The sequence below is a fragment of the Cucurbita pepo genome, chromosome 11, assembly GCF_057944985.1.
Source record: "Cucurbita pepo subsp. pepo isolate OVF chromosome 11, ASM5794498v1, whole genome shotgun sequence".
NCBI classification, from domain to species: Eukaryota; Viridiplantae; Streptophyta; class Magnoliopsida; order Cucurbitales; family Cucurbitaceae; genus Cucurbita; species Cucurbita pepo.
The window spans coordinates 4,203,144-4,226,195 of NC_141808.1; the positions used below are offsets into that span (position 1 = coordinate 4,203,144).

Sequence of the window (23,052 nt, forward strand, 5' to 3'; positions counted from 1 at the left end):
GACGAAAATGAAGATTTCGAACTAACCTTTGATGATCTTGACGCCTTTGAGGCTGACAATTTCTCTCTGAAGATTTGGATCAAACTACCAATTTGTTAGACTTGCAGGCTGACCGGGAAGCTTCTAGGGGCGCTGTTGTTCATGTTTTTAGTTTTGCATGCTCTCCAGGATTCGGGAGCTCTGCGGTTTCATGCAAGCAGTTCCCTAATGAAGGTGAGTTTCTAGGGAGCTCTGCGGTTTCATGCAAGCAGTCCTCCAATGAAGGTGAGTTTCTAGATTATCAATCTTCTGAATTAAGAACTGTAGATAGCGAGTGTTTTTCGACCCATTCTGGTGGATGGGACTCAAAAAGTCCGAGGATTGTAAATTGTCCTTCCCCAAAGCATGGTGGCAGTGGTAGTGATCATGAATTCTCAGTCGAACTAGATCCGAAATCTACCAATCCCCAATTGAGTTCTTGGGCTCTAAATGAGGATGAAAAGAAGAGTAAAGGGCCCAACAAAAGGGAGGAACGAGAATTAGAACCTGACCTTGAGGTTGAAACTGCGCTTGCATCTGAACCTGAATCGAATCGTGAACCCGAACCAGATCCGAAATCAAAAACTGGATGTGAAGCTGAATCGTTTCCTGAGAGTGAAGATAAATGGGTAGAAGAAAAGCATTTGGAGTCTGATAATGGTCAGAGGGAGGTTGAAAGTGAGAATGTAGACCAAGTTCAGCAAGGCAGTGTTGTAATAGAAGTTGAGTTCTTGGATAAGAGCATGGATGTGGCTAAAGAGATAGAAGCCAGCAGTGATGACGTTGGTTTATCAGAAAGTCGGGATGTATCAATTATTTTGGGAAATTATACCAAAGATGAACGTGATGTTGTGACTGGCGAAGGTGACAAATTGGAAAACAGTTTGGTTGGTGAAAGAGAACAAGGTAAGGGGATGGATGACAAGAACTCGTTAGAATCTTTAGTTCAGTTGGATGACGAGTGCAAGGAAAGCAAGGGCATCGATCACGAAGTGAAGACCAGGGATTTTGATATATCAGATAAAGAGGTAGAAAAAGAAATGTGAAGTTTGAACTCTTTCGTAAAGGCTCTAGTAGTTATTAAGAAATAAGCTTGCACTAGAGTGACGGTCAAAATTTTTTCATCTATCATTTTTTTACCGTTAGCAGGCATTATTTAAAAATTTTCCCAAACATTCAAAAATTACATTAATTAATTTCATCAATTTCTAATGCTTTTTTTTTTTTTTCTCTTCTTCAATGTTATATGCTAAGTTAGCAACTATAAGTTAATAACCGTATGAGTTCAACAGTGAAATAGGTAGAGAATTTGAACGCTTTGGCTTTTAACGTATTGTCGTCAGCCACACGGTTTTAAAACTCGTCTAGTAAGAAGAGGTTTCCACACTCTTTTAAGGAATGCTTTCTTCCCTTCTCCATCCGAGGTAGGATCTCCCAATTCAATCCCTTTGGGGTCCAGCATCCTCGCTAACACATTGCTTGGTGTCTGGCTCTAATATTATTTGTAAGAGCCCAAGCTCACCGTGAGTAGATATTTCCTGCTTAAGTTTTCAAACAATATCTTTACCAGAGATAAAAGAGAGTACAAAGTAGAGTATTTAGCTATTTTAATAAGAATAAAATTGTATTTAGTTTCATTTTTATTTCAACATGAGATTAAAAACTTATGAAATGAAATCCAAGAAGACAACAATTAAGCAATTATTGGGTTAAACACAACCGTGGAGTGGTTGGCAATATGCAAACTGAATTGACCTCCTTTCTCGGTCACATCGACCTTTTCCATCCCACTTGGAGGCTTCATTTCAAAGTTTGATACCAATTTGGCAACGATGAGCCCTAAGATTGGCATTGCCAACACAATTCCAGGGCAACTCCTCCTTCCAACTCCAAATGGTAAGAACCGATAATCCACCTTCCCTGCAGCAACAGCTTCCGTCCCACTTTCTTCCTCAAAGAACCTCTCTGGCCTGAACTCTTCTGGACTCTTCCACCACTCCGGGTTGTTTGCCAGCCACCATGCATTCACCACCACCTTGGACTCCTTTGGGATGGTGTACCCTCCGAGTTTCGCCTCTTCCAAGTTCATATGTGGCACCAACAACGGTATTGGAGTGTGCAACCTCAGCGTCTCTTTCACCGTTGCTTGCAAGTATGGCAGCTCATGAAGGTTCCATTCACTCACTTCCTTTCCCTTTAGGACATTCTTTAGCTCCTCCCGAATCTTGTGTTGGATGTCTGGATGATTCACCAACTCCGCTATTGCCCATTCCATCGACCACAATGTCGTTTCTATCGCTGCCACGTTGATGTTCTCTACGATGTAAATCACGTTCTCTTCACTTATCTCACCTTTCAACTGAGCGTCTATGATATGATCCATCGCACAACTTATCTCGTGCTTATCTCCATTGGCAGCCATTATCTTCCTGTTAAATTCCACAATTTAATCACATTAGATAAATACAATTGACTTTAAAATGAAAAAAATTGTACGTTCTCTCCACAATGGTATGATATTGTCCACTTTGAGCATAAGCTCTCGTGACTTTTCTATGGGCTTCCCCAAAAGACCCCATACCAATGGAGATGTATTCCTTTACTTATAAACCCATGATCATTTCCGACTCACTCCCAACAATCCTCAACAGTACATAATTAATACACCAATGGAGATGTATTCCTTTACTCATAAACCCATGATTATTCCCGACTCACTCCCAACAATCTTCAATAGTACATAATTAATACAATGAATTTTTTATTACCTTCGCTTCTCGACGTAGTTTTTGTTGAAAAAGTCCAACCTCCTGCTCTGCAAATCCCTGCACTTGTTCAAATAGCCTCGCAAGAAGGGTCTAAGCAAAGGAATGAAATCTCCATAGTTGTACTCAAAGCTCTGCGCCAACCGACTCCTTTCCGAGTTGAATCGAGTCGCTGCAATGAACAAAGGATCGTCCTGGGACTCGAACTTTGCATCAAACATCATTCTATACATGATATTGTACAACATCAACTGCAAACGCTTTCTAATAACTATCCCCTCGGATTGAAACTTCTTGTTACTCCTTAAATCACGAACCACAGAGTCCATCTCATCCTCCCACATGCCACTATAGTTATGCACCACCTTGTTCGTGAAGAACGGCAACGTCATGATTCTACGCATCTTACGCCAATGGTCACCATAAACAGTAAACACCATATCCTGACCATTTCCAGTGAAGATATCGAACACGACGTTTCGAGGACGAGAGCCAAACTCAACGCCCTGAGCGTGGAGAACTTGGCTAGCAAGCTCAGCATCCGACACGACAACGAGGTTCTTGGAACCGAGCTTCAAGAGGAATATGGAGCCGAATGTGTTGCACAAGGAAGCAAGAAGGCGATGGTTGATGTCATTGCCAACTTGGAGCCAATTGCCAAAGATGGGAAGGGAGAGAGGGCCAGGAGGAAGCTTGGAGGAGGAGGCCATGGAAGAGATGATGTAAGTAAGAAGAGGAGCAAGGAAGATGGTGACACCAAGAGCAATTGGGGACATGGGGAATATGAACTTGGTAACGAGAGAAACAATGAGCATTGTAGAGAGAGAAAGGAGGGCAGTGGAAGCCATGTCTAGAGAGAGAGTGGGGGGCTTGAGAGATGGAACGAGGGGGAAATGGTTTATATAGATGTGGTTTGTGGGGGGGTAGGAGCCAAATCTGTGTGCTTCTTTGTTATTATAAGTGAAAACTAAAAGGTGGGTTTTGGTGAGGAGTCAAAGCTTGGCGTTGGTGATGCTTGGTGGTTGGTGAAGCCGCCCTTGTCAACCAAAGCAGCCATGTTTGTCCCAATTTTGACCATTTTCGCCTCTTTCCTTCCCTAGACATGCATGCTTAGTCGAGGAACAGATTTCCACACCCTTATATACACAACGTGTATATATATATATATACGAGAAAAGTTGAATTAGTTCACAATCAAATAAGTGAATGATTAAATCGAAGAACAGAACCATTATGGGTTATCCGATGTAATATACACCATTTATGATATCAATAAGATATACAACCAAAGTGACCGTAAAGATATACAATCAAATAATAATAACAAATAAGAAAATGAAATAGTAATTGATCCATCACTCTTGGGATCTCTTGCTTCCTCGTTTATTTTTCTTTGAACCTAGACGGTATCAAAGTGACCGCAAACGAAAAGGAAATAGAATAACAAAAACATGAGCTACTCCGGAATCATTGCAAGAGCTACTCCGTATTCTAAAGCTTTATAAATTCTTAAATTTTGATAAAATATTTAAACTTTTTTTTTACGTGAGATATCTAGTCGAATATAAATATATTATCAATTAATTAAATTAATTATTGTGGTGGTGTATATTTTATACGAATATATTATTTATATCAATATAAAAAATGAAAAAATAAATGAGTTATTTGCAACATATAAAAAGCTTATTATAATGAAGCTTTAAAGTTTTGATATTTAATGAAGATTTACTAACTTTAAAAAGTTTATTTAAAAATTAATTAGGACGTTTATATATAATTAATTTAATTGAACGACAGGGTCGTTTACTTTATAGTTTAGAATTGAATGGGTTGTTGAGCCGACAAATCGAAAAACTGTGGGCAGCCAAGTGGGGCCCATTTTGAAATTTGAAAACTACTGTTAGAGATGTTTAATGGGCTGGATCCACCTGCAGACCCGGCCCAATAAAACGGCCGGATATTCGGGTTAAATGGTTTGTCGGGTCAAGTTTGACCTGAAATATTATTGAATGGAATCCTCACACGACAATCTAATTAGAAAGGTTTATTTACCACAAGGGTATCCGAGAGAGATTTCTCCTTCGTAGATAAATGAGATTAAGGACGGGAATTATATTTCTGTCCCACTTATATATATAATTATAGGTCAGCTACGAATGGGTCGATATTTGATTCCAACTTATTATATTATATAAAAAATTACATCTGTAAAATAACAAAAAAAAAAAAAAAAAAAAAAAGTCGTAGAAAAATCAATTTTTATAAACATAAATGAAAATTCACGGGTCGGGGAAATAAAGGGGTTATGAATGGGGCAAAGGAAGGGATATAACTCAGCGGTAGAGTGCCACCTTGACGTGGTGGAAGTCATCAGTTCGAGCTTGATTATCCCTAAACCCAAGTGAGTTTTTCAGGAACCGAGAAGGGCTTTCGATTCTGTATGACAACAGAACGAGCATTCACTGGACGGAGATATCTCTAAACCTAACATAAGTTACATATTATCCATAAAAATTAAGAGTATATTGTATCATATTACACATAGTTCATACATTTTTATACCATTAACCAAACAATTATCATACAAACTCATCTTATTTGTAATAAGTCTTGTCCCCATAGATAATCATTCTTACAAACTCTGCTACCAACAGTTTATTCGGTATCCTTTACTCAGAATTCATACATTTTTATACCTAAGCTGCAACCACACCAGAAGCCAAGGCAGGGGGACCAGCCACGGAGCAAGGCAACGCCGAGTAGTCTTTCATGGCTTTCGATCCACACTTTTCCCTGCGATCGTCACCTCTGATGTGTTTGTCGCGACACTCGACACTGCAAAATGCCTTTTCCCCTCTGCATGAATGAAAACAGCAAAGTCATTCTCAAGGGAAAAAGAAGATTCCCAAGTTCATGAGAATCTTGGATGAAAGCCAACCAATTTGCTAAAGTTTCATGTCCAATCACATGTTATCTCATCTCATTTCAACCACATGAAAGTACAGGACAAGAAGCTTTTAATAACAAGCTGCTGAAAAATATCTCAATTACAACATGAAGATGAGGAAGATTTTCTCTATAACAAGCCTGCAATTATATGATTATTGGAAAGCATAAAAGTCCAGATATCAAGCCAACCCGTTCGAGTGACGATAATCGAAGAGGTAGCTTAAGAAAGAGCCAAATATTAATGTCCCACGATGATCAAGTCATATAACATTCAGAGATTAGTATAATGTCCAGACAAGGGAATAATAGCTGTCTGCTGTTGTATTTGTAGCTAACTTAAAACAAACACTTAAGTCCTCATTAATAAAGAAGATAAACAGCCAAACTCTTAGAGTTGAAGCTTAAAAGAGACTATATGTGAGATCCCACGTCGATTGGAGAGGAAAACGAGTACCTGCAAGGACACTAGGCTCTGAAGGGGGTGGATTGTGAGATCTCACATCGGGTGGGGAGGAGAACGAAGCATTCTTTTTAAAGGTGTAGAAACCTCTCCCTAGCAAACACGTTTTAAAAACCTTGAGGAGAACCCCGAAAGGGAAAGCCGGTATATACTTTATTTCTCATGAGAACAGAGCACAGTTTTAAAATAACCCATCTAACCTAACAAGGGATACAGTAACCAAACTCAATCATATCAATCTAGGAAAAAGAAACTCGAATCATGCTGACAAATATCGGCAACAGGGATCCGATCCAAGCGCTTATCGAATCTAAAACAAATTGTGTAATTCAACAAATATTTCCTCTTTGATAAGAAAATCCTCATAAGGATGGAAACAGATAAGAAACATCCCAAACTAGGCAACGTGGTACTAGATGCTTTCTTAACAGCTCCTAAAAAAGGCATCTCATAAACGAATAGAATGAGCAAATCAATGAACCACACATCCAAAACTTCACAGAGAAAGCAAAATCATCCATTCTACCTATGTCATGAACTAATCAACCAAGGCAGCAACTATCATGACTTGAAAACATCAAAGAAACCAAAGAATATCACGATTCTACAGTATAAGATTCCATTCCAAGGCACCATGACTCAACAATTTATAGGAATCAAAGGAACTGGGCTTGAATTTCTCGCTCCCTCTAAGTTTTCATGCTACAATTGTCTAAAAATTAACCAATAAAAGATGATCAAATAAAATCAAGACAGGGGAGAAAAGGGAGCAGAACTGAAATTTACCTGTACATGAAGATGTCAAGCCCATGAAGATGCTTGCAGCAGAGATGACAAGAGCTCAAAAATTCAGCAGCAAAAAGCCCTCTCTCCGCTACACCAAAACTCATGGGGGAAGTGGAAAAAACCCCATATGTCACCATATTGGAAGAGCGGCCATTAACCATTTCAAGCTCACCGTTAAAGAAAACACGCTTTTCAATCATATGATTACCAAAATGTGAAGTTACGCAAGTGTAACTTTCAGAGAGTTCATCAACAACCTCGTGTTGTTCCTTTTCTAGGTTAAGGCCACCTCTGAAATTAGCGGCTGGTTTAGCAGAAGAAACGATGGGAATCGAGCAGGACCTAGGAGAAACCGCTTTGCAAGACACAAAAGGTTCATGAAATTTGTGGGAATCAGTCATGGCAGCAACTATGCCCAACCCAACAACGCCGTTCTCGAAATCGCGAGGGGATTTCGCTTTATCAGAAGAGAAAGAAGCGGAGAAGGCGGTGAATAGCGAAACGCCGATAGTGGGTTTCCTTTTTCCGATGTAATTCTCCATTTCTGACTCGAAATTTAGATTCAATCCGTCGTCTGGTTTGCGAATCGAGTGATATGAAGTGAAGATAACATTGGGAATGGAGTAAATTGGAAGAATTAGAACAGAGATGGAAAAATGTTATTGAAATTAGATCCCCGATGAGTGCGAAACAAGCAGCAGAGCGGGAGTTCCTTCAACCCCACTAAATTGAAACTTGAAAGAAATGTTGCAGAACAAAAAAAAAAAAAAAAAAAAAAAAAGCTTCAAAGGGAGGAGAGAGAGAGAAGAGAGAGAGAGCGAGAGAGGGAGTTCGAGGCCTCTCTGTTCTCCTCCGGTGGTTAGGAGCAGAGACAGATACAAATAATTATATTCTCTTCAACTCTGCAATAATTTCTGGACTCTCGCTTTCTTCTCTCTCCTTTTTTTTTTTTTTTCATTTATTGTTTTCTTTTAGTTTTTACTTTATTTCTAATTACAGATCTTAATTTATAAAATTAAAAATTTATAATGAGTTTAATCTAAATAAATTCAAATTTTATGGATTTATTTCTTTTTTAAATTTAGTCTAGATTCAGTTGAGTCGAGTTAATTTTGATGGATGATGAAAATTCCAAAGTCTAATTTAGGGAATGATCATATATGAAGCTTTTTTGTGAAGCCCTCAGGAAAGCCATGAGGTTACACTAAATGGACAAGGAGAGACGTGTTCGTCTAACCAATTTTCCTTTAAAAAATTGCTTACAATAATATATTTATTTTGATTTTATTCAACTTTATAATTATTTTTTTAAATATTTATTCTTTTTTAAATTGTTGAAACTTTAATAAAATTTTAAAAATAAGTAAATAAATATTTTAAAACTAACCTTTTTTTTTTTTTTTAAGTTGTTTATTTTAATTATTTATCAAAACTCTTTATTTAAATGTTTTAAAATTTTCATTTTTAATAAAAAAAAATAATAGATCACACTTTAATTTTAACACTTCAATAAATAAATACCAAAAATTATTTTTTATATAGGTACATAAGAATCAAACAATAATCGATGCAGAGTCTAGGACAAGAATGTGAACAGAATTGGGGCGAGGTCAAGAACGAAAATGGAGATTGAAGCTCTGGTTCGCATCTCCAAAATTAAAATGGAAAAAGATTCTCTTCGGGTTGCTCTCATCCAAAATAAGAAATGAAACGGTCTTCTAAAAAAGAATTGGATACTCTTAATTTGTTAAGATGGGTATCGAGTGAAGTATCTGTAAAGCAGAGATTAATGCTAGATTTCAAATATAATATGTCTAACAAACTAATATTTTACACCGATAGTATACTAAGTTTTACTATATGCTAAAATTAAAATTATTAATACGACCACTAAACCATAACATAACTATAGTTAAGTTAAATTTCGTTATAGTTTAAATCTATGGTTAAGTTAAATGTTTGTTATAATTTCAAATATATGTATTGTTTACCATGTTTAATTAAGAATGGAATAAGGTTAAAAAATTTGAGGTCACAAAAGTTCTTGGTTAATTCAAAGATGATCCCCCATCTTTTGGATATTGACTCTCATGCCCAAAAGTTCTTAGTTATTTCAAGGATGCTCCCCCATCTTTTGGATATTGACTCTCATGCCCAAAAGTTCTTAGTTATTTCAAGGATGCTCCCCCATCTTTTGGATATTGACTCTCATGCCCAAAAGTTCTTAGTTATTTCAAGGATGCTCCCCCATCTTTTGGATATTGACTCTCATGCCCAAAAGTTCTTAGTTATTTCAAGGATGCTCCCCCATCTTTTGGATATTGACTCTCATGCCCAAAAGTTCTTAGTTATTTCAAGGATGCTCCCCCATCTTTTGGATATTGACTCTCATGCCCAAAAGTTCTTAGTTATTTCAAGGATGCTCCCCCATCTTTTGGATATTGACTCTCATGCCCAAAAGTTCTTAGTTATTTCAAGGATGCTCCCCCATCTTTTGCATATTGACTCTCATGCCCAAAAGTTCTTAGTTATTTCAAGGATGCTCCCCCATCTTTTGCATATTGACTCTCATGCCCAAAAGTTCTTAGTTATTTCAAGGATGCTCCCCCATCTTTTGCATATTGACTCTCATGCCCAAAAGTTCTTAGTTATTTCAGGTTGTACCCTAAATAAAGTATAATTATTTGTATTGGTGGTCCATAAAGTTGTGGTTAATTGTTATTCTCATCATCATAATTACAAATGGGCCCTTCCCTTTTTGTCTTTTTATATTTATGGCATGATTGCCACTTCAAGAAACATTTTCACTCATTATTAAAGCATATTTGTAGCATATTTGGGCAGATGGTGCTTTGTGAATTAATTTAGTTGCCATAATTTTTTTGGTATTAATTAGTTGCCACATTTTTAAGCTTCTTAACAGTCTAGTCTAGTCAGTCTCGTTAGGTCACCTGCTTGTTTAGTATTATTTTAGTTTTGATGTCTATATCTTACTAACACGAGAGTTGTGAGATCCCACATTGATTAGAGAGGAGAACGAGTGTCAGCAAGGACGATGAACCTCAAAAGGGGATGGATTGTAAAATCTCACATCAGTTGGAGAGAAGAACAAAACATTGTTTAATAAAAGCGTGGAAATTACAGATTTCAGCATAAAACTTACCATAAGAGAAATGCTACTTGGCTGGAAAGTTTGTATTCTCAAAGGAAAAAGAATTATAATGATACCCAGCAGTGTTGGACAAAATTGGATCATGTTATACAATTTACACCTAATACTTAACCACTCATTAACTCATCATCTAAGTTGGAAGTAAATATTAAGCCAAAACAAACATCCCTCTCTCTGATTTAAGCCACTATGATGAACTCCCCCCAAAAAAAACTAATCTACAACAGCAATAAATAATATGATCTTTCATGATTCTACGATGAACCAACTAAGTCACAACACCTAAAACTGTGAGTTGCTAAGAAAAGTAACCATACATCTAGAGGATTGGAATATTTTATCCAAACCTTGCCATACTGAGCTCTGAATATCCAGGAGTTTCCTTGCCTTCTCCTGCAATGTCAACTGGCAACGAATCGTCTCGCCGTGTATCTATAGCCAAAAGGAATATGCAGCCATTTAGTAGAAGCATTTTTCATTAACAAAACCTTCCATCAGTTCTTTAACTAGAGAAGTTCAAAGTCATAATCTGAGAAATCCTTTGATATAGCCTTACCTTCAGGAACAATCTGATAAAGGCTTGGATGAACTCGAAATTGTTGCGGCAAGTAATTTCGTGTATGAAATAATCAAGAAGCAATTCAATTGAAATAAGTTCAGGTCTCTTTTCGGGTTCTTGACGCTCATCGTCATCTATAATTTGAAGCATGCGAAGTTCCAAATCCAATGTTGATGGAGATAAACCCTTTATGTAATCAGTAAAGGCTGAGACTGAAATATAAAGGAATAATATTATTTCAGAAATGCTTCACGTTTACAGCTAAAGCATAAAAAATCTCAAAGAAATGCATACACTGTGCTAACTTACAGTTCTGTACTTCAGAAGAAGATTCAAGAATCTGCAAGAATTGAGACGATGTTATATCCGATTTTTTGTGTTCTTCATTATCAACTCCCTTTTCTGCTCTCTCTGTGTTTGCTGACTCAGAAGGATTAAATAGTATTTCTCCAGAGAGAGAAGGAAGAGATGGCAGGAAGAAAGGAGCCTTTTCGGGTTTCTTCGGAGGTTCGATTGGTTTATTACGGGCCTGGACGTTGAAAATTCATGAACAAAAAAAGGCATTAGTACATAAATCTTCTTTTTTGTCTGTGTGCAATGGAGGAAATCAAGTAAGAATAAGAACATACCTTTATTATGTCCAAATTGACCAAGCTCTGCCACTGACTTCTGGGCAACAATGAAAGTGTAATTAAATCTGGGATTTGCTGGCTAGAGATGTGAAAGCCTGATAAATCTTTAGATTCAGGAGGTTTTGAAGGATTCTCGTCGCGATCTTCGAACTCCATTCCTTCTGTGGAGGAGACTGATGGCAATTTAACATTAACAATATCCTTTCCACTTGCAAGGGTATCCACGTTTGATGAACCAGAGAACATTAATTGATTCACCCTAAAATGTCAACAAAAAAGTCAAACATTTAGCAGTCTTACAAACAGAAAGGAAAGGAACCCCATGGCAATACATTCTAGCCCTCTGACTATCACTTTTTGTTCCTCGGTGAACTATAACCAACCATGGAGTACACCTCAATACAACATTGAAAAGTTTCCAATCTTTAAGCATGTCTTCAATATCTATGTAACTAAACATTCGATAGCCTGCTTGATTAACAACAAACTATAGCCTGCTTGAAAAGTTTCCAATTTTTTTTTTTAACTGAAATCGGTTTTCGGTAAATAATCTTTACGAAGATCACGAGGAAGGAAGAGGTCGAATTTGGTAAAGTTAAAAATAATAAGAATAATAAAATAAAACAGTTCCTAAAGGATACAATATGAAATTTCATAACTAATGAGACAACGTAGATAAAGATAAGATCGTTTCATTCCAGAAAATAATACTAAATATCATTTTCCCCATTTATCCTTCTTATTCGCCTTACTAAACGAGTATATGTATTGCCATCAAGATAACTTACCAGAGGTAGACTCCATTTTGATCTACATGTGTAGTCGCCAAAATATCCATATTTGGAGAAATAGAAAATGCAGTAATCGAAGCATCAACTTGTAGTGCATCGATTTGCCTTGCTAAAATGACGTCCCAAATTCTAAGACTTCCATCCATACTAGATGTTAAAAGCCATTTTCCATCCTCACTGAAAGACAAATCTGTTATACGATCTGTATGACCTTCGAATTTACGAACCATTCTTGAAGCCACAATGTCAAACAGACGGATAACCAAATCATCAGTTACCACTGCCAAAAGTCCTGAAATTCAAGTTTAAAAAATCTGCTTAAAAACACGATTCAACAAGGAAAATGTGTCATCAAGGTCAGATTGGGTTCCTGGAAGTTACCATTTACTCGATGATAGACGATCTTCACAACAGAACTACCAATTTCCCATCTGGATTTTAGATCACGCTCCTTGAAATTCCAAACCTGTAACATAAGACATTTAACAAATGGAACTTATCACAAACTCTCCTCTGAGATTGCCCAAGTCTTGGTTGGTTGCTAAGTTAAGGGACATGCAATAGAAACCTTTATATCTCCACCAACTCCTGCACTTATAACGTGGGTATTTGTAGAATCACAAGCAAGACCGACAACTTCTCCAATATGTGCAGCGTTTCTTCCTTCCTTTTTATCCAAGTAACTACCTCTACTAGCACCCGATTGAAGATTGAATCGCTCAATCCAACCACCTTCTGTCCCTAAGAAGGCAAAATTTCCACATGCACTGATTGCACAAGCCTGTTGTCCAGATGAAGTATCATATAGGGTTTTCATCAACAGAAATAAATATTATATTAACATCAAAGTGACAAAAAATGTTCAGAAATAAATATTCTTTTTTTCATTATGAAATAATCATACACTAAGTATATCAAGTTTTAGGTATTTCAACGGACAATTAAAAACAAAAAGAATATGCTAGTAATTATATATACATTTAGAATCAGGGAACACGCACACATCTTTTTGCAGCTTACAGATCCACCCAAACAACAGAGAAGGCTAATAAACAATTTATCACCATAATGACTGAAACACACCCATACTCAACTCTTCGACCCCAGTTTTCATCACAAATTAGCATAAATTATTTTTTATACCACAAAATAGAAAGGTCAACAAAATTAATAGATACAGTTTCAACCCTTATAGAAAAGTGAAATCACAAGGAAATCGTATAATCTGAACCACATATCATTTCTTTTTCTCCTTAACTATATGTCATATTATATACAGATGCCTAAAAACAGGGTGAAAGTGACATCATCTTGAACAAACCTTAATTGGCGTCAGGTTTTCTGGGCATGGTTTCAAGATATGCTCACCAAGAACAAAGTTTTGAAGTCTCCATACGTATGCTTGTGGAGTATCAACATGACATGTAACCACATTGCACCAATCGCGCTCTCTAATTTCAGCTAAAAACAAATTCAAGAAAATAACAATACTAAATTTGATATCATCGAACAAACACCAGATAACAAATGAATAGACAACTACAAATGAAGATAAAGGTTAGGATATCGATTCAATTTGGATTAAATTAAATATTTTATGAAATTGCTGGTCAAGGGATATTTGATCACTTCATTTAGGAATTTCATTGATGTCTTCATTCTACCAGGAGTAACTTTTTGTAGTAATGATGATCCTTTTTTACCTTTTAAATTCAATTTCAAATAACCTGTGGGGATGAGGGGATTCAAAGCTTTGACCACTTAGTCGAGGATATGTCTTAAACTAGTTAGAATTATGCACAGATTGGCAATTTTTGTTTGAGTTTCTTATTGGATGCAAACGGGCAAAATGTTGGTATAAATGAGAACTTGTCAAGAATTTCAACTTTTTAATGTTTTATAGCATCTTATTGGAGCATTTTGTTCAAGTACTTGAGTAACTAGGCCAATACTGATTAGGGCGGTTTTATAAGCTCCAGCTCCAATGACAACATTTTCCAACTTTTATGTGGGTTGAAGTTAAATTGCAAAGACAATTCTTCAGGATCAATTATATTAAATGCTCTTATTTGGGAACTTTAGTTTGAAATAAACCAAAAAACTTGTGAAGAAAATTTCAGCCTTGGAACAAAACGACCCTGCAGAATTTCTTCTGGAGTACTCTTTATAAGCACTTTAGCAATTACTCAAATTGTACTCTTTCATAATTGGGAAGCCCTTTCAATCTACCCCAAATAGGAGTTATTTGTAGCTTGGCATGTATCTTTTAATAATATCAACGAAAATTCTGTTTCTTTAAAATAAAAATAAAAAAATAAAAAATAAAAAAAATCCTCCATGAACAACCCTAGTTTACGCTGAGGTGATTCTTTATCTCAGTTGGCTAGTGGTAGCAGCAATGAGTTTCTCTTTTTGTTTTCCTAAGCAAGTACCAGTGTGTCACAAATTGCAAGAATTTTATATGTTTCTTACAAACGCAGAAAAGACTACATTAAATTTAGAAGTTACAACACAACATGTTCTGTCGAACAATAATCTATTAGAATACAGCTTCCTGTGGCAGGAGAGCATCAGGATTGACATTCAAGAAAGTAAGGAATGAATGTTGGAAACTAAATTTAACAAGCAAATAAAAATTATAATGACTCAGTTTATATCATTATTTGTATTAGGAAAATTAAAGGCTGAAGAAAGAGAGAATAAACAGCCAGACCTCGCCTGGAGTATCTGTATCACTTTAATCTTACGCAACTTTAAGGAACAGGAGAATCAGTTTAATCGCATGTCACATTAACTTGGAAGAAGGAACTTACCACAATCAAAAGCTATGACGGGCTTCAACTTAATTTCTTCTTCCTGGAAGAGCATAGATAAAACTAACATGAATTAGTTGTGTTACCTTTTTGATTTATTATAGAAAATAGCTAAGTGAAAACATAAAAACTTGGAGAAAGAATTCCTTTGGATAGTGCATAAAAAAGAACATGGGATATCATCATACTTCTTTCCCTCCCTAATGGGCCACCCATTGAAGGAGAGAATAGATCTTTGGCGAAACTTTGTTACAGCTTTTTTTTTTTTTTTTTTTTGGAACTTATGGACGGAATGAAGCATTCTGAGATAAGCACAAAACATCTATCCATTTATTGAATCTACTTTCTTATTAGCTTTTATTTTTAAGAAACATAAATATCATCAACAAGAAAGGAAATACAAAAGGAGAGGAAGATGAGATATCCCCACACACCACACGGGCTATAATAAAGAAGCTCAACTGGTGTAAATATGAGTTAGGCTATAATTATGAAAAAAAATTGTAGAGGACCAAGTAAAAGCTAAAAGAGAGACAGAAGCCCAATAAATGTCTCAGTTAATTTCTTGAGTACGTAAAATTCTAGAATTTCTCTTAATCCATAGTCAATTCGAACCCCATTAATCTCACTAGGAACTCCACATGGATTTGATAAACCTTCTTGAAAAAGGATCCATTGTTTTTGTTTCTTGAATAAAAACCACATCAGGACTATGTTGTTGCAGGAGTCTCTTAAATCTGGTTCGTTTTGAAAAGTCATTCAATCTTCTGGTATTCCAAGATAAAATCTTCATTGAAAATCCGGGAACACACTAAAAATGTACACTTAATGTATCTTATGAGAGTTGGGCGAAGGAATCTCCCAAAATTGAGAACCACTAAATTCAATAAGAGATGAAAATTTGCAAAGAGTTGTGGCAGAATTTGATCTAAATCTAACGTTTCTGACTGCTGGAATAAATTTGAAATTTCTTGTTTGATTCTTTAACAAAAACTTCATCTGTTGTATTGGTGACATTTAGGTATAATAGGATAGGAACGATCTATTGGACTTCCAACTTGTGAATAATCTGGATGGTCTGGTGATGCAAAAAAAGGAGTAGCAAACTCTTCAATGACATCCACATTAAATAAGGATCCTAAAATATCAAGCAAGGAAGGTCTACTGTATTTTATCTAGTATAATATTTGGAAAATGTGGCCACGAAATTATCCTTGATTTCTTTAACTGAAGGTTCAGCACACTACAAATTCAAAGGCTCGTCTCCTTTATGTAGTTACAGCTTCACTACCCGGAGGGATATTTTGTAATCATCTACAAGAAGAATTTCTTTTGCATTCTATTTCATCAAATCAAAATATAAAAAATAAACAAAAAAAAACACACACACACAAACAAATTTAAGACTTTCATATTCGAATCATACCTTAAGTTTTAGTTTCTTCGCACGTTTAGCCACATGCCGTTGAGAAAGCTCCCTACTTTGCTGATCCTAAACAGAATATATAGCGAGAGTAAACAATTACAAGGCAGACATTTCTTGTATCACAATTATATTAACAAAAATCCTTTTAAAACCCAAAACGAAATGCTAAACAGATAAGAAGAAGAGAAACAAGGATCGATAGGATGAGAATTGAAGTCTATACAGTGTAAATTTAGCATGCAGACAAGAGTAAAAAGAGTGCAGGAGCTGAAATTACATAAATCCCAACATCTCAAGTAGCTTAAGTAATATCTCAAAAATGAGACTTACTTTTCTTTTCAAAATTATTTTTAAAAACTGTGGTTAATTGCTTGCAAATAAAATTAATGTTCACAACCCCATGACTTCGGAAGGAAATACAATTTCTGTTGCAAGTATGAGCCATAGGAAAAACAAACTAGGAAAAGAAGGGAAAACAATGTATAGGAAACTGTGATTCAAACACGTTTCTCTTACTCTAAAAAGTAGAAAATTTCTTTTCAAAATATATCCCAAACATTCCCTTAGGCTGGAATTGGGCAAAGATACGAACTTTTGTCACTTCAAAGGTCCCTAGAAAGGAAAGACCTATAGAAATTTATTCTCATCAATTTTCCCTTGGCAACTGATATGACCATTTTTTGAAAAAGATTAAAACTATTTATTGACGTGATTAACTATTTTCCTCTTAGATTTTTTCCATTGAAAAGGAACCAAGACATTTATTAAGACAGATGAAGGAAATATGAAAGGTAGCACCGAGAAACTGAAAAGAGGCAATGCTTTCCACCCATAAACAAATAATCCACAAAATTTTTTACAGACAATAATAAAGAGACATCCGTCCTCTTTCAATTGTTAAAACTAACCTGGATTACAGAGAAAAGCCTGAAGGCACGATCCTGACCAGCAGATAAAATGTGTCTCCCATTTGCATAAAACCTATGATAGATCAGTAAGAATGAAAGTCAAGGAGATATCACAGAAATTATCGGACTTACCAGGAAGCCCAAGTAAGACTAAAAAAATGCAGAAACAAGAATAAAAAAAGGAAAGAATATACAAAGACATACAAAAATTAATCTTTTTAATTAAAATTTGCTACTTTATGAAAAAAATAGCAATAAATGTTCATTACATACATCAGTTGAACACAGGCATTCACTTTTCTCAACCTAAGGAATTTACCCGAGTGCCTTAGTTAAAATATAAATATATATTCTATTCTGACTGAACAACAAATAGTATCTTAGGTGATAATAAAATGCAAACCATCTATACCAAGGGGAAAAAACCACTTTACATAAGCAAATGAGTACGGCACAAAAGACATCTCACCTTATGCATAGAGGAGGGGCACTATGTCCACTGCGAAAGCGTAACAAACGAGGGTCTCCATCTGTTGTATCAAAAATCCACATCTACCAAAAAAGTAACAAGCAATGATAATTCCAAATATTGTAAAATACATAGGAAAATCGCAACAAACAGAAGAGTAGAATTTTCAAGCTGATGAAAAGTAACACTAGATGGATATTGCTTTATTGCAAATAGGGGCCTTAGACATAAAATTATTCTGTCTTAAATTATTTAAAACAAAAAAAAAGTAACACTAGATGAATATTGCTTTTTATCCATGAGTGGTGGGGCCATCTTGTACTCACCTCAAGAGGATTCTCACATGACAACTGCTTAAACCTTCTATATTTGGTTATCAAGTTAAACTTGTGAGATATTAAATCCAAGTGATCACCGTGTCTATTCCTACTAAGTCATTTATTGTTAACATGACCCTTATTGACCACTAGGCCAACCTAAGGTGGTTATCATAATAATTTCTACAATATAGGATCCTTTTACATATATTTTGATAAACTCTCTACAATTATGTAAAATTGTAAAAAGAAATCCATAGAGGGCAATAGTAATCACATACTTTGATGGAATTATCTGTTGATGAACTCATCAAGACTGGCTCATTAGCAAAAAAGTGAAGTGAAACTATTGAGCTATCATGAGCTTCTCTAATGACCGATTGAAGTCTTCTCTTCTCAAGATTCCATATGCTAATAACACCTGATGAACCTCCGGATGCTAGAAGAGGCTGTCCATCTTTTTTTAAAAAAATATTAATTAAAGTCGGAAAACATTCATTCACTAAGAATCAATTAGGAAAAAGAAAATGACAAGTTACTGAGTTATATAAAAAAGAAAATCAAAACACAAACACTTAATGATTCAAATTCAATCATGTAGGGTAGAGGGTAATTAATTGGCTGCCATGAATGAACACAACTCCTTTCATATGAAGAAGCAACGTGTATGACAGACTAGTAACAAACTCAAAATAAATTAACTAAAGGTCAATTAATTTAATAGAATTTTCAAGCAGCCTGCATGACACATGCAGATGCTTGAAATCACAAATTTAGGACTGGAACAGCAGCTAAAGAAATTCATTGACAGTGCAAGAATAGGATTATTGATAAGTGACAATGATGAAATTTATCCAACCTGAGCTGAAAGATAAGGCAGTAACAGATCCTCGTGTTGAGTGTGTGAACGAAAATAATTCTTGATCATAACGGATGTTATGAACATGAACCTTTCCATCAGCGCAGCCAATGGCAACAACATCTAGAGCAGGAGACGAAACACAACAGCATACAGATGAATTCCATCCCTTGAACTCGTAGAGTTTTTTCTTTGAGCTGATGTTCCAAAGCTCCAAAGAACCCTCCAGACTTCCAAGCATAACCTGTTCAAACAGATATCGTTGAGGTTCCTTTCAATGTAATAAAGAGTACTGCGCTACTTATACCACATTTATTTAGCCTTCCTGCTACAAGAACTCTGATCGAAAACAATAGAAAATATGATCTGCTATCAAACTTCATTGTTCAAGATTCTTCTTTTATTTGGTGAGTACAGTGAATCTCATTAAACTTTATTACATGAAAAAAGATTCACAATTTTATCAAACAAGTTCCTAAAGTTTTGAATCTGCTAAGCAATGAATTGTCTAAGAATTATTGCCAGGAAATATCATGCGGGATGTAAGAAAGAAATTACTTTGTTTAGATATGTGTCTGGATGCATTATACAGCTAGGACTAAATTGTCCTTCTAATGTGACTTGTCCAACTGGAGAAGGATTATCTTCATTCCCTTTGAAATGCCACATGAACATATTTCCATTAATGTCAACACTTAGGATGTGATCTCCAAACAATAGCAACAAGTTGACCTTGGCATTATGGCTACTCCAATTTGCTACCTGCAAAGAAATCATCAAATATGCATAAGAAAATCAATGACAAGCATGTGTCCATGTCTAAAAACATCTCCATGGCACATACGAAAAAACAGGAAAAAAAATATTTGCTTGGCTATCACGACAGCAGTAGCTTTTATACCAAATGACACTGAACAAATTAAACAAGTACATAATATGGAACTTTGAAAATCGATATGATAAAGGTGAGGTATATAACTAAAGTAAGTAAAATTCCATACTAAAAAAAAAATCTGGAAGTTATCAGCACAGAAAAGCTCAGGAGCATCTCCTTCTATTTGGCATAGAACTATGAAGAAATTTTTGAAAATATATAGATATTTTCTTTAACATAACTGGATTTTTTTAATAACGAAGCCCATTTATGATAGATATTTTAAACATTAAATAGGAGAACGTCTAAAAAGTTCCCAAAGTAGAAAAATAGCATCAAATCCTAAACTCAATCTAAAAAATTATTACAAGAAAGCTCCCGACAATCTCATAGGATCTTAAAAAATTTTCATAGGAAGCTTCCCAACAATAATAAGTTACATGACACGAGTAATTGCGTAAGTATTTGGAAGGAGAACTCAAGAAGCAGCATAGAAGTTTAATCATATTAAACCCCACGAACTTTCTTATTCTTGAAAAGCCACATTTCTTTCAAACCAGATGCCCCAAATCACAGACTTGACAATACACTCCACAAAACTCTTGTTTCCCTATTAAACCATGATCACGAAGTAGACAACAGAAATTGTTCTTTAACATTGAAATCGTAAAGCCCTTTCCATCCAAACTTCCAGAAACAGAGCTTCCCAAAAATTCCTGCTATGAGGAACAGTGCAGGAACAAGTGAAGAACATCCTTCCCAGCTTTAAGACTGAACAAGTAATGAGCAGCCTCCCCAGCTTTGAAACTTAATAGTTAGCAATTAAATGAGATTAAAATTATAAAAATAAAAAAAAAATATAAATAAATAAATAAATAAAACAAAGGGAAAATCCCTGTCCAATGAAGATTACAAAAAAAAAAATTCCAATGGGCTCTAAGAGATGATAAGCTATAGTTACAAAATGATGGAGACAATTTATGCCATGTAAGCCAAAAAAAAAAAAGTAATAGATTCTACAAGCCGGTCAATGCATTGTTCATTCTCGGTCAAGATTTGAACGCTCCTTTTCAGCCAAGACCAAATACATCCTAAATGCCAGCTAAATTAAGTAGCAACTTGGATTCAAGGACCACCCTGAACATGTTCTTTGAATCTTATCCAAGGTGTTTAAGCTCTCCATAAAATATTCACCTTTTAAGGGCAAATTGTATTCCTCAAAGCTGTCACAACAGAATTTAGAAGGGAAATAGCAAGACAAGCTTCACTAAAAAGTGATCCAACAGGAAAAAAAAATCTGAACTAGCCAAACGCCAGCATCTCTGATCTTTCAATCTAGATATTGATACTTCTTTTGACAATTTCAAAATCCTTCAATAATTAACCACTTCCTCATCCCTCAGGGTTCTTCTAACAGTAACTCTCCAGGACCTTGAATTCACATCCCAACATCACAAACAAGAAAGCCCCACAGTACTGACAACTGAAAAATACTTGAAAGATATATATTTAGCATTTCTCTCATTACACACTAACCACCACCTTACACCACAGCTCGTTTGGTTCATTTGAGAGTCTTCAAAGGCATTTATTCGGAAGACCTAAAATTTTTCGTTAGATCTCTCCATCACCCAAACCCCTGCACTCCAAAGGATTAAACACAACGTTCCATCCAACTAAATGAGAGATCTTCAGGTCATAGTCATCATTTCCTTACCAAAAGACATTTCTCATACTTTTCTCCATTCTCAGCCGTACATTCATCAGTAAAACGAGAAGAGACAAAAAATTGGATTATTAGCAAACAGCAGATTACTTTTAGTAATCCTTCCAACTCTAGTTTTCTATCTGCAGAAAGCCTGTAGCCACTCTTTTCCTTATAATCAAAGCAGAACACTGACAGGCCAGCAAGCAAATTTATACAAAAAGCCTTCATCAAACCCCGTGAATTAAGGAAATAAAGCCATTTCATCCAGAAAAATATAACCAAGACTCCCAGCATGCTACAATAAGAATTAACTACATATATATTCACCGAAAGCATTAAATATGGACAAGAAAAGAAGCCCAAAATAACAAGTCAACAGACATTCTAAATAGAACCAGAAAATGATGAATTGAGCCTGGGCAGTTACTCATCTATTCCCAAAAACATTTACTTCAAGAAAAATAGACAAATATTCCCAACGAGCAAACCTGATGAGCACGCTTGAAAACTGCAATGTCAGACCCATAAGCAGCAAACGTGTACTCACGGTAGGAAGCAAGAGCTCGAATCTTCTTCGGCAATTGAGGGCCTAAGAATCAAGCATCAACACCAATAAGTAAAATCACAAAACACAAGGATGAAACCAAAACAGAAACTTTAGAAACACTCCACATGAGAAACTTTCTAAAGACAACAAAAAACTGAAACTAAATCAAACGTTAAAAGAAAAGAAAAATTCACTCACCAACGAGAACCAAGTTTAACTTCGCGCACTGAAAAAACAAAAAAAAAAAAAAAAAGAACATAACAACGATTAAGCCCCAAAGCGACAATTCGGTAAAAACAAAAATACTAACAGTAAGATCGAAAACTTAAACGGATTAAGCAATTAACGAGGAGAAAAAGTCACAATAATGGAAATTTCGCAAGGGAAAGAACTATTGTCCAAGAGAGTGATCTTACATTATAAACTTGAAAAGCTTTGCCAACGCTAACGGTGACGAAGGTTTCGGTTCCGAGTCTCTGCACAGAGAAGGGCACACTGTTCGTAATGTAACCAATTGCTCTGTAAGGTTCAAATATTCCCATATTTTGCAGTCACTCTCCGAGAAGTCCCGAAGCTTAAGAGGCGCAAAGATTGCAAGAGGAAGAAGAACTGAGAGAAAAGTAATAGGCTTTTCTTCAGCTGCGTTCCCTAATGGCGCAACGCAGAAGAAGAAGAAGAAGGGGCGAAGCTTAGCAGCGCTTTCAGGGTTTTGTGGCCGCCGACCACAACGGAGGTTTAGCAAATAATCTCACCTAATGTACCAAATTGCCCTTATATCAACCCTATACTATATCTATATTATATTTTTTAAAAAAAAAAATAAATTAAAATATTTTAGATTTCAAAGTAAATGCCCAATTTTTATCACATACTTTCAATAAATATAAATATTAATTTTCATAAAAATTAGGTATATGGATTAAAATTTATAATAACAAAATTTAAATGGAACATAATCTATAATCCAAAAAAATAGAGCAAATTATTTTTTTTTTT

General features: G+C 35.5%; 3 protein-coding genes across 3 annotated transcripts; all 3 read right to left on the reverse strand.

The window, feature by feature from the left end:
• Positions 1-1,623: 1,623 nt before the first annotated feature.
• LOC111805109 (cytochrome P450 CYP73A100-like) lies at positions 1,624-3,637 on the reverse strand. Its single transcript, XM_023690004.2, has 2 exons — positions 2,787-3,637; positions 1,624-2,447 (listed from the first exon to the last, which is right to left on the reverse strand). Exons 1-2 carry the CDS (start codon positions 3,629-3,631, stop codon positions 1,712-1,714), a joined length of 1,581 nt encoding a protein of 526 aa, XP_023545772.2. The 5' UTR covers positions 3,632-3,637; the 3' UTR covers positions 1,624-1,711.
• Positions 3,638-5,362: 1,725 nt separating this feature from the next.
• Positions 5,363-7,849, reverse strand: LOC111805110 (FCS-Like Zinc finger 14-like). Its single transcript, XM_023690005.2, has 2 exons — positions 6,982-7,849; positions 5,363-5,642 (listed from the first exon to the last, which is right to left on the reverse strand). Exons 1-2 carry the CDS (start codon positions 7,521-7,523, stop codon positions 5,483-5,485), a joined length of 702 nt encoding a protein of 233 aa, XP_023545773.2. The 5' UTR covers positions 7,524-7,849; the 3' UTR covers positions 5,363-5,482.
• A 2,297-nt stretch (positions 7,850-10,146) lies between these two features.
• On the reverse strand, positions 10,147-22,803 carry LOC111805656 (transducin family protein / WD-40 repeat family protein). The gene is made up of 18 exons (XM_023690804.2): positions 22,473-22,803; positions 22,255-22,282; positions 21,998-22,098; positions 19,486-19,689; positions 18,928-19,171; positions 18,350-18,525; positions 17,752-17,834; positions 17,283-17,355; positions 16,375-16,440; positions 14,949-14,991; positions 13,457-13,596; positions 12,704-12,916; positions 12,517-12,601; positions 12,133-12,427; positions 11,342-11,603; positions 11,022-11,241; positions 10,710-10,924; positions 10,147-10,585 (listed from the first exon to the last, which is right to left on the reverse strand). The coding sequence occupies exons 1-18, from the start codon at positions 22,596-22,598 to the stop codon at positions 10,436-10,438; spliced, it is 2,724 nt and encodes a 907-aa protein (XP_023546572.2). The 5' UTR covers positions 22,599-22,803; the 3' UTR covers positions 10,147-10,435.
• Between the last annotated feature and the right edge of the window lie 249 nt (positions 22,804-23,052).